Source organism: Prosopis cineraria, unplaced genomic scaffold (genome assembly GCF_029017545.1).
Source record: "Prosopis cineraria cultivar Desert tree isolate PC_DT_omini unplaced genomic scaffold, ASM2901754v1 PC4, whole genome shotgun sequence".
In the NCBI taxonomy this organism is placed as follows: domain Eukaryota; kingdom Viridiplantae; phylum Streptophyta; class Magnoliopsida; order Fabales; family Fabaceae; genus Prosopis; species Prosopis cineraria.
This window is the reverse complement of record NW_026555335.1, coordinates 21,005,287-21,023,655: the sequence shown is the minus strand read 5'-3', so window position 1 is coordinate 21,023,655 and position 18,369 is coordinate 21,005,287. Positions and strand designations below refer to the sequence as shown.

Genomic DNA, 18,369 nt, shown 5'->3' with positions numbered 1-18,369 from the left:
TAAAATATTTATTTTCTTATAAAAAACTGTTTATTTTAGGCCTAAAATAACATTACTTTCACAGCCACCCCACCTCCTTCCTGATGCCAAATATCCAATGGGATCATAAAAATATGAACGACCAAGAATAAGTAATTATTACTTTCTTTTTATTTATAAAAAAAATTATTATTTTTTATTTATTTTTTAATATAAGTAAAAAAATATATTTCAATAAACATTTAATATACATTTTTTAAATCATCCTTCATAATTTATATTAATAAAAATAATTAATATATATTTATGTTAATTAATATAAAATATTTTAATTTATTTTTTTATTTTAAAATATAATTGTTATGATTAATTAATTTTTTTTAAATTATGTGAGGTAGTTTTTTTTTTCCCTGTATAGAAAGAGATGGTGTATTCTTTAACCTATTTACGGATAATTATTTTGTGCGGACTGTGGACTGTGAATTATCCAGTGGTGAACACAATAAATTGTCCAAATCCATTTCTTCATTCTCGAGATTTGCGTAACGCCACATACTTCAGCTGGCAATGCCGTAATGGCGTTGTCAATCTGACATTCAGCACAATGGGCTCTCGCTCTCTCTCTCTCTCTCTCTCTAGTCTCTCCCAACCTTTCGATATCACCATCAATCCCCCCTCCGTTCAACTTTAACTCTGTCATGGCTTTTCCTGTTCTGCATCTTCATTAATGTCAAGGTATGCTAGTTTTAATGGCTTTTCCTTTCTTTGCCTTGTTGGTACTCTTTTCCTCTCGCTCACTGTTTTCATTGCGTCTCCGCCTTTTGGGTAAGGTTTCGCTCCTCGGAAATCTGAGGCAGATTTCTGAACCTTGCAATCTGTGGCGGAATGACTTTTGTGGGTTTATTCTGAGAAAAGACAGAAGGTATCAATAAATTCAGATTATTAAGTTCTTGATTGGGGGTATGATTCTGTCGGCATTTTGTGTGTCCTGTGTCGAAACAGTTTGTTTCTGTTGAATTGGGATCTATTTAGCTTATTGTGCATTGTAGGTACGGGATTCATCTCTGTTTTCTTGTTTAGCTCGAAGCACTGTACCTCATAGTCAAAGGGGCTTCCTGTTGTGATTCCTAAATGTTCCCGGATTTCTACGATGTTCTTTTGTATCATCTTTTCTCCAAAGGCATGAATGCGGAGGCTTCATGTTATTTTTTTATCACAATGATATGGTTCAGTTAGATTCTTACAGGTGTTAACAAATTTAGTTGGATGACTTGAGATTAAGTGGATGAGTTTTCAATTGAGATAACTCTGTTAATTGTATGGCAAATGTCATGTCGATGAATACTGTTTCCAGGGAAATTGGTATCAATGATGATATTATTATTGAAAAGTGGTCAGTTACTCAAGAGATGAGGCTAAATTCAGATTTTTTGACAATGAAGAACAGTTTTAATATGGTTTTTAGTAGTTTGCACAGCCTTATAATTTTACATAAGACTTTGAAACCTGAATCTCAATGGCTAATTCGTATGTATGGGTGTGATAATAAATTATAGGTTATTTATATACAAATCCAAGCCATCATTCCAATGATTGAGTTGCCAAAATATGTTGAGATATCCATTAATTACGTTTTCTTACTGTGCGGAGGGACAGCTTTGGTGGTATTAGTTAACAGCTACAAAGTGTACTTGACTGCTTGGTTCTGAAAGTTCCTTCATATTGAATGGCATAAATATGTTTACATTGTATTCAAGTTTCTATATTCTAATCCATTTTGATGAAACCTATGCAGCTGACAGGTGAACATGATATGTCCAATTTATTGAATTGGGGCAAACATGTTAATTGCTTCCATCTACAAACATTTTCCCTCCAAGGCATGGCTTACCGAGCTCACCTTTCCCCTAGACAGAAATCTCCCAAGTTGCGCTGTGCCTTTCTTTTTTCATTGGTGATGGTTTGTGCAATTGAAACATTCATCCATGGCCAAAAGATTTCTTACTTCTTCCGACCTGTTTGGGACAAACCCCCGGCCCCCTTCATGCGTATACCTCACTATTATGCAGAGAATGTCTCCATGGACCATCTCTGCCGCCTCCATGGCTGGTCGCTCCGTTCCCAACCTCGACGCATTTTTGATGTAATCATCTTTAACAATGAGTTAGACATACTCGAGATCAGATGGAGAGAGCTTTATCCTTACATTTCAAAATTTGTGATCCTTGAGTCAAAAACTACTTTCACAGGCATTCCAAAACCTCTATTCTTCACCTCAAACCGTGCCAGATTTGCCTTTGCTGCGGACAAGGTTGTTGATGGCATGTTCCCTGGACGAGTTGCAACCCCTGGATCACATCAGGACCCTTTTGTGTTGGAGTCACAGCAACGTATGGCTATGAATAGATTGTTACACCATGCAGGGGTTATGAATGATGACATTCTTCTTATGGCAGATACAGATGAGATTCCTAGCCCTCACACTCTGAAACTGCTTCAATGGTGTGATGAGATTCCTGCAGTTATGCATCTTGAACTGAAGCACTACATGTACTCATTTGAATTCCCTGTGGATTACAGCAGCTGGCGGGCGACGGCAAATGTGTACAGTCCCCTGACACGCTACAGACACTCCCGTGGAACTGATGTTATCTTCTCAGATGCAGGATGGCACTGCAGCTTCTGCTTTCGTTATATTTCTGAGTTTGTGTTCAAAATGACTGCTTACAGTCATGCAGACCGTGTGAAACAGAGAGATTTTCTTTCTCATAAGAGAATTCAGGAGCTTATATGTAAGGGGGATGATCTTTATGATATGCTGCCCGAAGAGTACTCCTTCCGGGAGTTAATTAGAAAGATGGGATCCATCCCGCGATCAGCTTCTGCAGTTCATCTTCCTGCTTACTTGATTGAGAATGCACCTAAGTTCAAGTTTCTACTTCCCGGAGGCTGCATGAGAGAACCAGGATGAAATCAATTTGGATATTTTAATTCATAAAATGAATGTAATATATTGAAAAAAGAGATGAAAAATAAATGATTAGCGTAGAAATAGAATATGAATTTTACATAAACATCTTTTTGACTTGCACTCTTTCATGCATGTAGAGAGAGGATCTTAGGAGCCATTTTGGTTTATGAAATAGGAGGTATTGGAAAGGAATGAAATGATAGGAAATAAAAAAATTGGAATGGTGATTGCTATAGAATTGTTTGGTTGGATAATTAGGTCGTGTTTGGTTGGAAGGTATTTATAAAAGGGAGGCTGTAAAAGTGAAAGTAGGTTAAATGCGCTGTAAAGGGTAGCTTGGTTTAAATGTTTTTAGTAAATTAGTTAGGCTAAGTATAGACTTTGATCAAGCTATTTAAGTAAATAGGTAGTGTTTATTTTGACAAGACTTGGCCTGCAAGTTTGATAGGCTAATATATATATATATATATATATAGATACACACACTATATTTAATTAAGAATTATGAAATATAGAAAGTTAAAACCCTAAAGCAGTTAAGCCGGAAAAAAAAAAAAAATCCTAAAGCTTAACACCTTCGCTGTATCGTCGAACTGGTCCACAAACTCCATTGACTACTCCTTGTCCAGTGCTCAATCTTTCGTTACTCCTCGTTAAGTGTCGTTAATCATCATCGACTCTTATTTAGGCCTAGTAGCTGTTTCTTCTGTTCTTTTAATCTCTTAGCCTCTGCTCCTTGACCAGCGTGGTCCTCATCTACTCCCCCTAAAAACTCAGGTTGTGCATGTGTAAGTTTTCATAGGCTTAAAGTCTATTTAAGACTTTTAAAGCGTATGGTGTATGCTTATTTAAAAGTTATTTAAAAGGCCTAGTTTTAACTATGTTCTTAATTAGGCTTATAGCCCAAGTCAACTTTTAAGTAAACTAAGTGTGCGTTTGGTTTTTAAGTTTGTCAAAAGTTCATTTGATGAAAGTTCATTTGGGAAAAGTCAATTTAATGAAAGTCAGTTGTTGTAACGAAATTTGTGTTTGAATATATTTTTTCAAAGTTAGTTTTGATACATTGAAAGTTGTTTGGTTGTGACAGTGAAATGTGCTTTTGAATGTACAATTATCAAAAAAGACATTGATTTATAATGATTTATAATTTTTATTATACAAATGTAATATATTCAAAATATTTAAAAAATGTAATAAGATTATAAATAACATAATTTTGATCTATAATGTTAAAAATTTGATCTCTAATTATTTGTATTTTTTAATTTTAAATTTTAAAAGATGTAATAAAGATTTGTAATTTTTATTATACATTAATGCTAAAAATTAACATGATTAATTACTCAATTTATAATACTAAAAAATTGATACCTAATTATTATTATTAAATAATAATTATATTTTTAATGATTAACTATTTTTTAAATAAAAAAATAAGAGATTAACCTTAGGGTAGTATGCTCAAATAACATCTTACTTTTCAAATCCACTTTTCAAAAGCTTTAGATAGTTACGTTTCAGAAATCCACTTTCAGCTACTTTTTGAATGTACTTTCAGGATGTGCTTTTCTGCCAAATATTTTTACCCCAAAACTTTCAACTTTCTGAAAGTAAAATTTTGCTTTCGGAACGTGAAATGGAGGAAAACCAAACGGACCCTAAGTTTGAATCATTAAAAAAAGAAAAAAATGCTCTAGTAGAGGGTAAGGGAATATTTTAACAATGCTTTAAATTTCCTCCTCAATTTGGGCAGGAGAGTTAACTAAAGATAATAATTTGAGCAGCTAGGTTAAAGTTTGACAAATTTTATTAAAAAACTCATATAATCAAACTAAACTCTAACACTTTAGGTTTTATTTTTATTGAGTCAGCCCAAATTCAAATTGTCAAATTTTTTAAAAATTTTTAAACAAATTTCAATTTTTTGTCTCCATTTAATTATATTTATTATTATAAAAAATATAAAATATACATTTTCGGACGCTTAAAAAATATAGAAAACTCAATTTTTAAAACAAACAAGGGGAGAAGAAGTACCTGCCTCCCCTCCATTTTTTCAACTAAGCATGAAGAATTTTTAAAATTTTCTCTCATTCCTCCCCAATTTTCCAATCAATCAAGGAATGAATTTTATTAAATTATTTATTTAAATATAAATTAAAGTAAAAAGATCATAGAGCCTTTACAACAATAAGTCAGAACATCAACGTTCTTCCTTGTTTTCCTTTTTTTTTTCCTTAAAAATTTCCTGTTAATTGATGGCTTTTTTTCATCACATGTCATGTGTATATAATTAATCATACGATAAATTTTGATGGATGATATTTTATTGAAGCAAGGTAACCAAAATATCATGGTATAGAGGAATTCAAATTCAATGTCTCTTCTCTTTGAGCAAACTTTATGCAACGATCATCAAACAATATGTAATTAAAGCTACTTGTCTGTGACAAAATAGTAAAAATGGTATAATGAGCCACCAGGAAGCCTCTAATCTATAGTTGGAAAAATGGGTTAGCCACGGCTTGCGAGCTAGCTCATGACGGGTTGTGAGTTGGCAAATGTGAGGTATGAAGGTCTACTTTGTAACATTCCAAAATTTAAATAGTGTTAATTAAGGGCATATTAGTTAATTGAGAGTTAACTCAGGTTAATATGGTGTACAGATGGTTAAATGGGTCTATTGGACCTTAATTGGAAATTAAATTAAACCCTAGGTGGCATTAGGCCCAAATTTATTTTGGGCAGTTGGCTGTAGGTTATGGCCCCTTTGATTTGTGGCTTATGTTCAAAATTTAAGTTTCTAAATTTTCATTTTGAGTGAAAACATAAAGAGTGGGAAGGAGAGACCAAGGGGGGTGATTATGCTTTGCCAAGGTTCATAGGATTCAGCCTTTTAAAGCTAGTTTTAGCCTCCAAACTCTTGAGGTAAGTCTTGTAACAATCTCCCTCTTCCTCCATATGCATTTTTTCTTGCAAATTTTATCGGTGAAGGGAGTCCAAATACGGGTTAGTTTCTAGCCATTCATGTAACTCTAATGGAGTTATTAAATGTTTATTTTAGTGTCTAGCTTTTGGATTATGATGTTAACAATGATTTAGGTTTTAAAGTGGGGTTTAAAGTGAACAAAAGAGCTAAATTGCTAGATTAATTTTAAAGTGGTTGATTAATGGTGTTCATTAGACTAATGAGAGCCTAACCAAGCAAATATAATCTAGAAATGGGTTAGGTTGTGGGTAATAATTACTGTAAGATCTCCCTTACTAATTGTAACATCCTCCTATATTCACTCAATATAGAAGAAGATTATGATGTTACTATTGAAAATTGTGCCCTAGAGCCAATCATTGTATTATGCACATTGTTATTTAATGAATTTTTCTTTTGTTATCATAACAGTTGCTTATTCAATATCATAATTGTATCCCTGGCCAAATTATAGTGATTGTCCTAAATGTCCCTGGTCGGTCATCTTTGAGGGATCATAATGAAACAAGACTAGTATGATTTTGATTAATTATAGAGATATAAATTAAAGTCATAGGTACTTGAAAGAGTACAAGGTGCTGGACTGACCCGCTATAAGAAAGCTACATGGTACAAGTCATAAGCTTATCTCATATGTAACTATATCACTAAATCCTTTAATCTAAAATCATCATGGATTCCTACATGATGACCACTGAACTTTGACCTATTAAAAGTCACCTTTGATTAGGTGATCGTAAAGGCTATGATTGAGTTTAGTAATATTCATATAGAGGAATATGAGTGGTTAACATGGAATTTGTCCCTCACATTAAGTGAAAGATATTACTGGCCCCTCGATGAGTAAGACTGAGAAAATGTATGGTCGTACTATAATGGAAAGGGTTTTTCCATTGCTACTGTCAGTTTACTCAGAGATCGAAAAAGTAATGGTCAGATAAAGGAGAATAACAATTCCATGTCTCACACTTGATTAAAATATCACGTGACAAAAGGGATGTGACATGGTTGCATGATAGGTTACATCGGATCATCAATCTCCATGTGAATTGAGTAGTTGCAATGTTTTAGTAGAAGTCACTTGTGACTTGTGGGCTAATAGCATAATTAGTCTACTGCCAATTTTGTATGGGCTTACAAGGTCACACACAAGAACAGTCCAACTCGAGCTATAATGTCCAAATTCATTCAATCTGGAATATGTCTAGATTCAATGAATGTAATATGGGGTGAATGAATTTTATATATATATATTTGAATATTTATTTATATATTTAGATGAAATATAAAATTTAAAATATATAGTTATATATATATATATATATCTGTATGATATATAAAATTAAATAAAGATAATATAATATTATATGTATATATATTCAAAATATATATGCATTATATATATTGTATATGTATATATATAATATAATATGTATATGTGATATATATTATATTATATTATATTATGTTATGTTATGTTATGTTAGTTTTAAATTTAATTTTATACGATAGATTAAATTTAATAACTAACATAATATGAGATGATATCATGTTAGTTTTCTAATTTAAATTTATAAGATAAATTTAAATTAGATATGATATTATGGATTAAATTTATGAGACAAATTTAATTAAATTTTCATGAGCTTTCAAGTGAAAGATGAAAACTCTTATCTATATACTATATATAGATAGGGATGTCCTTGATTAAGGAGGAGAGAGTTAGAAATGTTTTAATAGTTAAAAAACACTCTGAGAGCCATGAAACACCCTATAGAAAGGAAAATTAATGTTTAAAGAAGAACGGACGTTGTGAGAGCGCTAGCTCATTATTCGAGTTAGAGAGCTATTCGTGTGGATACCAATAGAAGGAGCAGATCTACATTGTCAGCTCCTGATATCTAAAATCTTGAAGAGAACGTGCGCCAATTTTAAAGAATTAAAAGGTAACTCTTCTATCTACTTTGACTTAAACGAGTTCGTTCGATCCAATCAGGATACGAATTTTAAAATTTTAATCTTCCGTTGTGCCTCTATAATGTCTGCCTTGACATTACCAGGACAACGCTTACACATCATTGTGATAATTAGGATTTTAATAAAAACCCTTACACAAAGCTACCACAACTCAAAGGTTTGAAGATAATTAGGTAAAACATTGAGATTCTAAGAAAACCCCTTTTTTTTATATTATTTGAGCTCAATCATGGTTAAAAATTTATTAAAACCAAATATGAAAGCATGGAAATCAATTCAGTTCAAAACAGACCAAACAAGTCATTTAGCCCTTATCTGGTTTCGTCCACCGCGTGGTGCAAGCCACGCCGACTATAGCGAATGGTTTATAGAGGGACGAATCCCTCACAGGCCTCTTACCCGCGGCGCAATAATCATACGTTGCGGCACACACCTGTGTCATGACAGCAAACTTCCGGAGTGTGCCATTTTGCCATCCGACATCCGATTTGAGCGGTTCAAATGTCCACACGAAACTCTTTGAGCCCTCTAGCTAATGGCACCAGTCTCACATTCAAATAATCACCCATTTAAAAGATAGACACTCAAACTCAAAATGATTTGTTTCCACAACAAAACACATACTATGGTGTTCAACTCACAATACACAATGCCATTAGCCTTATAGACACCTTGACCACTTCAAATGAACCACACATCACATAACAATCATTCACATCACACAATTAAGCAATCACGCTCAAAAATGACCACCAAACCCCATTGGACCATAACATAATGGGGTGGATAAAATTCAACACACAAAACAATTCGTTATTTTGGCACTTGAAAACCTTGACATATATCACATGTAAGCAACTTGGCCAAGCACACACTTAATCCATAACATCATTCTTGGACCAAGATATACATACTTATCACAAGATTCACTCAAGTAATATCCAAATAATGTCATGTTCCTATATTGGCAATATATAGTGAAATATTCGTTACAAAACAAAAAGGAGAAAGGGAAGAGCTATATTACAATGCTCTTCATCAGAGGCTCCTTCCTTCCCCTTGTCCCTACCAGAGCACTCGCCTGTAAAAATAACCACGGGGTAAGATAAACATTTCAGTAACCAATATAGTTCATTAAATGTTTATTACCACAAATAACCATGAAAAAAGCATCAAAACCATAGTAATAACAAACATAAACATAATTATGAGATAAGTGTATCTTTTCTCAACAAAAGACATAGTTTTATACTAGCATGATCGTCTAACCACCGAACCTCCAATGCTCCCGGCATGAAACCATAAGCTCTCCTAGATCAACCACTTGTTGACCTGAGCACACTTTCAGTGGTAGAAATACCCGGTTAAAGGTAATCTAACTCACTAACAGACTATGGTTTTTCCCTCTTCACACACTTGTGATAGAGGCATCGTTGACTCCTAACCCTACCCTAATGAGTACTAAGGAGTTGCCAGATTGCCCGTATATTTCATGGTAACAGTCCCATATAATGCTGTATCGAATGTCCCATGGTGTCAGTCTCACTATATGGATTTTTCAGTCACATATCTCCACACACACATGTTCCCACATATCTCGAGTGAACTCCCACCCCCTTATAATCATGCTCTTTCACAATTTCCATCACTTTTCATCATACTCCCACACACAATCTTATATGCCATGTATATATATATCAACTAAAATCAATAACCTTTTACAAATCAATTTTTCATGCTAAAAATCATTTACAATGTCACATTATGCACATAACTCTTCAAAACCACAACTTTATCATTTAAAATTACTTCTACACAGTTAAAATAGTTAATAAATACAATAAACTATATAGTTACACAACCTTTTATCACACAAAAAGGGTTACCGTGGCTTAACATTAGCTACTACATGTTCTATATGCATGATAAGGCTCGAGCAACGCTCAATTTACACTAATAAGTGACAATCATCAATTATCACTTTGGATAACTTTGAATTCTCTGGGTTCTAAGTGTCCAAAATACCCAAATTCCTTTCTAACAACATCAATAATTCCTACACACTTTAACCATTCTATTACACATTCCAAACACACCAAAGTCGCTAATCAATGTCCCACATTGTCTCAAAATCCTCAAATATACTTAGGGTTCGTCCAAACCCTTACCAAAAATTCTCAATCACCACAAAACTCACAAACTTAAGGTTAGAAGCTTGATTTAACTCCCTAAGATCTTAAATAAACTAATGGGTTTGGTCTAAAACCCAAGGGAACCGAAACTAAAGCCCTAGTTACCCCAAATGTTTAGATTTTCACATAAAAGAGGAGAAGAGGGAATGTACAACTTACCTAATGGTGATTCAAGCTTTAAATGCCCTCAAAGTAGCTTAGGGATTGTGCCCTAGCAGACTATAAGCTTTTCTCCGTCACTCTCTCAATATCTCTCTTTTTCTCTTTTGTTTTCAATATGTTTTTTGTGTCTAATAAGTGCAGATTTTGTAAGTGCGTCACGGCGCGACATCATGCCCACCGCAGCTCATGGCATTGAAAGCCCCATGAAATTTTAAAACTTTCTTTCATGCCATGGGCCGCTTAAACCTCAATCTAGCCCTCTTTTAAGGCTGTTCAAGGATCTAAAAATCATATTAATCTCTATAAACCTCGCTATTTATCTAATTAACCAATTACCCTTTGAAAACACTGATAATTACTAATGAGGAAACTTAAGATGTTACAGCCTCCCAATCCAACTATTACCACTACCTCACATTAATCATAATAATTAACTTTCATTTTAAAAGCTTTAGCCAAAGATTTTATTTGTAAAATTGATCAAATCACATTACTATTAAAGAAAAAACACAGAAGAAGTAAATCATACACTCCTTCATACATAGTGGATATAGCCCATAAAGCATTCCCATTCTAATGGCATGTATTACATCACAAAATAAACTGAGAAATGGTCCATGTATTGTGGCATGCAGTTTGTGAGCTGGAACATGTGACACAGAGCCACACTCTCACCCTTTCTATGCGTACACCATGGCATGTGTCACCATGCGCTTGGCATGCTTGTCTAAATTTCTATTGTCATTTTGACAGCAAAAATGATGAATTGTTGGTATATGCCTTTTGCATATGATATCCTATTAGAGTGATTTAAGCACCCACATGAAGCTTAGCTCGTATACTAACTCATGAGATAAGTTTGGACACGATCTAATGGTCCGATCAAAATTTGGACACCCGAGTGCAAAAAAATCACTTTTTAAAAATTTTGTGCATCCAAGCTCTTAAATCTATCCTTTTTCTCTCATTAGACCATATTAGGCTTGAACTAAGTCCAAAAGGATCTAATATAACCTGATTGACCACAATTAATCACAATCATACTTATATATTGAAATTTGACCCATCTACTGCCAATTTTCACAAATTACTAACTTCACATACTTTACCATCTCTTAGAATAAACTTAGCCTACTGGGCTTGTTCTCAACCCATACATATACAATCATATTCATAATACAATCTTAGCCTCCAATTACTCATTTCATCATAATTTATCTTTTGACTTAAGATTCACTAACACAAAGTCATTCCAACATAATATACTCCAAGTCATAGCCCTTTTTGTTTTATTTCCAAACATATACACATAATCGAGCTAGACTTCACAAAATCTTAATTCATATATGCAACCCTATAGTAACTCATTACACACACACACATACACACACATAGTCAATCTTTTGTTTAGTTTATTACACAAACTCAGAGTACACAGCTTCACAACTCAAGCTGATCTAGACTCTTTTCCCTTACCTTGACACTTCTGATCCTGTAAACATGTACCACAGGGTGAGATAAAAATCTTAGTAATAGAATAAACTCACTCCTATTGACTATCACATGCAACAATATGAAAGTAAATATAGTATATCATTAAAACCTCATAAAATAGAATTTAATTCACATATCTCAATTCATTCTCAAGCTTTCATCATATTACATCGGATTCTATGTTATCTCAAGATATTTCATTATATCACATAATATACTAGCATGATCTCTATCAACCGAACCTCCAAATCACCCGACACAAAACATAGACTCTCTTAGGACCAATGTACATTCTCATTAGTCTGAGCTTACTTGCAGTGGTAGAATCACCCTGTCAAAGATGTTCTAACGCACAATGCGGACTATAGTTTTCCCCCAATACACACAATAGGGCGTTATTGACTCCAACTCTATCATAAAAGATATAAGGAGTCTCTCATCTTTAACACAGTACCTTAATAGGTGCTCAGAAATCTTCTCCAACACCGCACCTTTTAAGGCACTAAGGAGAATTGTTTCCAACACCACCCCCTAAAGTGTACTAAGGAAACCTTTACCATATGGTCTTTATCATTCTTACACTCAGATGAACTCCCATCCTTAAGATATTGCTTTCTTGAACCATTTAAGGTTCCCATTTACCATTTCATACTTTCTTACATGATATACAAATAATACTTTACATTACAAAACACATATTTCCATGCTTATTTAACCAATAGTCATTTCACACCAACAATCACTTAATGCTATAAAAACATGCTTAGTTCAAAACCATTTCATGCACTATAGCATACTAACATACAGTTATAATAAACAATCAAACAAAGAAAGTTATTTAGTTATCTCAACCCTTCTGTCACTAGAAAGGTTACCCGTGGATTTTAATTATCACATAAGCTTATCTCAAGCTTCCTTCCTCTACTTACGCATCCAATAGTCTAATCTGAACACATTTAGGACATTTTAGTCATTTGGTCCATTTTGACTAAAAACTCTTTTTTTACTACTTAGGGCTATATTCATCTGTAAACTCTTTTCCATTTATCCATTCTAAGTCGATGGTTACCCAATTACTATTTTAAATCACCTTAACTGGTCTTATTTGTTGAAATCAAATTTTTACCCTAACTTTCTCTCTTTAAAGGCCAAAATTGAGCCTATGGGTTCAAAAGCTCTATTGTTAAGCTTTAAACTAGTCACAAAGCTCTAATATAACTTTTGAGAACCTTTTTATTACTATTGGGGAAGAATCAAACCCCTTAAATTTTGCCAATTCAATTTTCCTATAACTTATTTTTATAGACATTTGTGTAGAATGGAAGGTAAGAATTATACGTAGCTTACCTGGCAAGTTACTGATTCGAATCACTTTCACTAGTTCAAAATAACTTAACTTAGCTTCTCAGTCCTTCTCATCTTTCTATCTCATGTGTGTTTCTCAATTTTACTCCTCTAAAATTTTTGAATTTTCATGACTTATGAAGGTAATTTCTAGTCCATAAGCCACGGTGCATGGCATAATGAGATTTATTCTCACCATGCGCACTTGCTTCGACCTGAAATACACTCCTATCACTTATATCTGTTCATACAACACACAAACAAGTCAAATACCAATTTATCATCCGAATCTCTAATCTTATACTAACTTTCACTTCACCCTCGATTAACCTCTAAACTTAGGATTAAGAAATTCAGTTTGTTACACTAATCCACATTTAACTCCTAAAATTAAAGTAATCAAGGCTAAGCTAAATAGATTTCTAAGTTTGTAAACTTTACAATAATGGAAACCTAAGTTTTTAAATTTTTAAAATATTTTAATATACTCTTATAACTTGATAAATTAGACTAGAAAATATTTGTGAAAGTAGGGGATATTAATTTATATCAAAGCATTTGCATTTTTATTGAAAAATAGCAAAATAGTGCAAAAAAGCATAGGTACATCGCAGCGCAATGATAGCATCTATTGCTATCATTTGATAGTAATAAGGGTGAACTTTTGATGTGCCCCATTTCTCTATCCAATGTCCAATTAAGGTGATCTAGGTGTCTATAGAGATATTTCTCCTAACTCTAGCTAATGGCATTAGTTTCACAATTAAATTATTTTTCAATTAAAAATTGGACACCCATTTCTTTACTCACTATTTTCACAAACCAAATATAACTTGTGTTTCCTAATTTCAAACCAAGTACTAAAAGCCTAAATTTCACCTTAAACCATACTCAACTGACTCTCAAACACCTATGTAATACACCACTTCGTACTACCCTGTACTTCATTTTTACCCTTATTTCTCTTGATTTTGAAAGTAAGGAGATTGAATTGGGGAGTTTGGAAAGGTTTAAATTTGGGTTAATGGTTGAAAAAATCCTCTTAGGTGTGAAACTAAGGTTTTGTGATTGGTTTGGGGTTTAATGATTGAGCCTTAGAGATTCAGGCTCAAATTTACCTAAATAAGAAGTTTTAAATGGAAAAAGTACTTGTTAAGTGCAAGGAAAGAGTGTTTGGGTCATTTTAATGGCCCAAGTATGTGAGATTGTGGTGGATAGGTTAAGTGACCCCTAAAAAGTGTAAATGGTATAAGTGTGAGTCTAAGTAATGTGGCTAAGCTAAATTTAGCATTTTAGATTGAGTTTAGAAGCTAATCGAGGGTACTTGTTATATAGATTAAGTAACTTAGGATTGCTCATGGAAATTTGCAAATCACAAAGTGCTACAGTACAAAGGGTAACCTTTGGTTTAAAAAAAAGAGATGTGAGATAACTAGATAAACTCCTATATCAATTAGCTTGTAAAATTATATATAAGTTATTTATATAACTTATTGGATTACTATTTTTAAATGGAAAGAGTAGTCTTGTTATAAAAAGTGATACATATAGTGCATGTTATAAATAATGCATGAGTAAATGTGTGTAAAAGTGGTGTATGTGAAGATAAGTGTTAGTGTTGTCTATATGCTGCGTGTATGAGAAGTGATACCTTGGTCTAAAGTAGAGGCTTGTGGCCCTATTTATGTAAGACTAGGAAGTACTGGTGGTTCAAATCATTAATTGCAATCTACTAAAGGGACTTAGGAGTGTATGAGCATTTATATATGTTAAAGGTAGGAGTTCACCTTGCGGTGATTTGTAACTATGGTTTTCCTGGTGTATGTGCTTACTTTTTGAGAAAAGTGGCTTTTTCACCTGAGTGTCCAAATTGAGATTGGACCATCAAAACATGTCTAAACTTTCTAATTAGTTAGCTTGTTCTATGAGCTTCATGTATGATATTGAATCGTGCCAATTAGACATTAAATGTGACAATAGTGCACGGTAGAAGTTCGTATCAGCAAGATTATATGATAGCAAAATATGACAAGTGCACTGTGGTAAATGGTGGCATGTTGTGGTGCATGGTGCGATTTTGAGAAAATTAAAAGTGTTGAGTTTTGAGTAAAGTTGGGATCTTGCATTTTTGAACATTTGTTTCATAGTTGTGATTGGACTACATCAGGATCATCTCTGAGTCCTTATTTGTTCAACTTGATCTTAAATGTTTTGACAGAAATATTCAAGGGAAATTCCGAAATGTATGCTCTTCGCGGATGATATAGTTTTTATAGCAGAGACAAGAGAAGAGGTTAATTGCAAACTTGAATTATGGAGGAGGACATTGGAGTCGAAAGATTTTCGTCTGAGTAGAAGTAAGACGGAATATTTATATTGTAAATTTGGTAAAGGACTATTCGACAATAATTTGGAAGTGAAATTGGGAGATCAAATTATACCTCAAGTGAAAAGTTTAAATATTTGGGAGCCATTATTCAAAATGATGGCGAAATCAGTGGAGATATTTCACATAGAATTCAAGCTGGGTGGTTTAATTGGAGAAAAGCTAAAGGAGTTATTTGTGAATGTAAGGTGCCTAATAAACTTAAAGGAAAGTTTTATCGCACTGCTATCAGACCGGCAATGTTATATAGTAGTGAATGTTGGGCTCTAACGGGACAGCAAGAGCATAAAGTTAGAGTAGCAGAGATGAGAATGTTACGATGGATATGCGGATATACACGTAAAGATAAAATTCAAAATGAGCACGTACGCGAAAAAGTGAGGGTGGCACCTATTGAGGAAAAAATGGTGTAGAAAATCGGTTGTTGAAATTGTTTGGGCATGTATAAGAAGACCAAGGGAGGCACCAGTGAGAAGAGTGGAACATATAACTTTGAGTCTGACTAAGAGAGGTAGAGGAAGGCCTAAGAGAACACTCTTGGAAGTTGTTGAATGCGATCTCTTAATTAATAATATTCTTAAAAGCTTGATAAATGATAGAGCACAATGGCATCTTGCAATCCATTAGCCGACCCCACCTAGTGGGATAAAGGCTTGTTGTTGTTGTTGTTGTTTCATAGTTGTGATTGTCTAATATGGTGTGTGGTGGCAACTATAAGTAAAGTCCATAGTATACTGTGAAACTTTATAACTCATCCCTTTCTTTAACATTTTACAGGCACTAGCTTAGGATAATAATAAGGAAAAGCAATAGAGGCATAAGAACCTTGCTTCCTACTGTAGGCCTCTTTATTTTGCATGTGTGTGTACGTTGATTTTGCCAACTAGGTATCTATTTTTAGGTTAAAGGTCACTTTTGCCCCAGTGCTTATTTCTTAGGAGTGTTGGATATCCTATATTTTTATGTGGGGCAAATTTACCCCTGAACTATTTTTTGGAGTAAAAAGCCCCCTTTCATTAATCAACCGTCAATTTTCCATTTTCTGCTAATGTGGCATATGCATAGGGCCCACCTTTGGTGCTAATTTGTCCATGAACTCTTTTTTTAAGAGTGCTAAGCACCTTAAAGTCTTTTTCTTGGAGTGCTAGACACCTTGAAATCTTGTTAAAAAAAATTGAATAAATATTGTTAAAATATTAATTATTTAATATTTAGTAATTTTGAATATTATTATTACTATTAACACAAAAACATACATAGAGTATTAAATTTGGGTAATGTAATATTTTGAAGGAAGATCATTAGTTGACAAAAAAAAAAAAGAACTTAACCAATATGAAAAATATAAGTAAGTTTCGACGCACAAAAAAAGGCCAAACGATTTGGATATTGTCGCAGAGAAGATCGAAGATCGATATCTAAAAAATAAGAAATCATCTATAAATTTATAAAATGCTAGCAAAAATAATATTTAAATATAAAAAATATTAAATTGGGTAATGTAATGTTTTAAATAATAATATTTAAATTATAAATATTAAAAATACTTAATATTTTAACAATATTTATTCAATATTATAAAAGATTTCAAAGTGCCCAGCTCTCTGAGAAAAAGACTTTAGGATGCTTAACGCTCTTAAAAGAAGAGTTCAGGGGTAAATTAGCACCAAAGGACATGCCACATGTTACATGTCACTATGTGTGGGCCCCATGCACATGTCACGTCAGCAAAAAATGAAAAATTGACAGTTGATTAATGGAAGGGCTTTTTGCTCCTTCGAAAAATGGTTTAGGGGTAAATTTGCCCTACTTAAGAGTATAGGTTACCCAGCACTCCTAAAAAATAAGTACAGGGAAAAAAGTGACCTTTAACCCTTTTTTTATTATACTTGCACTAAAGGCATATTCTTTAAGGTTGGTTGTATTTTTGGTTCTAGGGTTAATGTTATGTGATTGAGTCATTTCATCAGGGCCGAAATACTAGCTTAAGCATATTGATGATTGTAATGATGATTATGGATGTTTATTTTGAAATATTTAATGTGGAGAACTACCCTCATTAAATTTGAGAGGTTGAGGTTGAAAATGAGTTCTATGTGTGGTATTAATCTTGTGGTGTGTAGCACCGTTGTTTAGAGTCGATTGAACATTGTCTAGGTGTTAGGTTGAGCTTTTGGCACATTAGTTGAGTTTGTGATATCCTAGTGGTTGTTAAGTGTGAAAATATGGTTTAAATGCGTATAGGTGTCTAACTTTTTATTATGAATAATTTAGGTGTGGAACTAGTATCATTAGCTAGTTCATGGAAAGAGTTTTTTATAGACACCTATGACACCTCAATCACACAGGATGGAGATTTAGGGCGTATCGAAAGTTGGCCATGAATTGTGAAATTGACAATTGATGCTGTCACTTGTTTGTGAGATGCATTTTAGCATATGGCACAAAGAGGGATAGTGTAAAGTCCTGTTTTCACCTCAAGCTTTACTTACATATCCACACTCACATTACAATTTCAATACAATGGTAAGAGCTATAAGCCGTTAATCTATTTTTAAAATGCAGAATCTCAACTTTGTATAAAACATGTTTAATAAATAAGGCTAACAAAAGCATAGATGCTAACCCACACATTGAAGAATAACTCAATAATTTCCCCCAAAAGATGTGCCATATGCCATGGCTTGTAGCACACGTGCCGTGGATGTGGTACAAAACAACATGCTTTATCTCTATGTCATGTACTATAGCTTGTACACCATGCGCCATAATGCATGTATTAGATTTTACTATCACAGCAACCTTCTAATACAAAGGTAGTTGTACCACTACCAAGGGATGTTTCTTTTTCCTTGCTTTCTATCTCAGCCTTCTT

At 33.4% G+C, this 18,369-nt stretch overlaps 1 protein-coding gene across 6 annotated transcripts; it reads left to right on the top strand.

Moving 5' to 3' along the window:
- Positions 1-531: 531 nt before the first annotated feature.
- On the top strand, positions 532-3,053 carry LOC129308111 (uncharacterized). 6 transcript variants are annotated; one of them, XM_054949125.1, is made up of 4 exons: positions 532-714; positions 810-901; positions 1,029-2,481; positions 2,560-3,053. In XM_054949125.1, the coding sequence occupies exons 3-4, from the start codon at positions 1,760-1,762 to the stop codon at positions 2,948-2,950; spliced, it is 1,113 nt and encodes a 370-aa protein (XP_054805100.1). In that variant the 5' UTR covers positions 532-714; positions 810-901; positions 1,029-1,759; the 3' UTR covers positions 2,951-3,053. The 6 variants fall into 6 exon arrangements, with proteins under 6 accessions (XP_054805100.1, XP_054805097.1, XP_054805096.1 ...); XM_054949122.1 differs by having other exon boundaries at positions 1,782-3,053; XM_054949121.1 differs by having other exon boundaries at positions 1,775-3,053.
- Positions 3,054-18,369: the final 15,316 nt, after the last annotated feature.

Excerpts from the sequence above, each read along its gene's own strand:
- LOC129308111 (XM_054949120.1), top strand. The coding sequence starts at position 1,760 with ATGAAACCTATGCAGCTGACAGGTGAACATGATATGTCCAATTTATTG.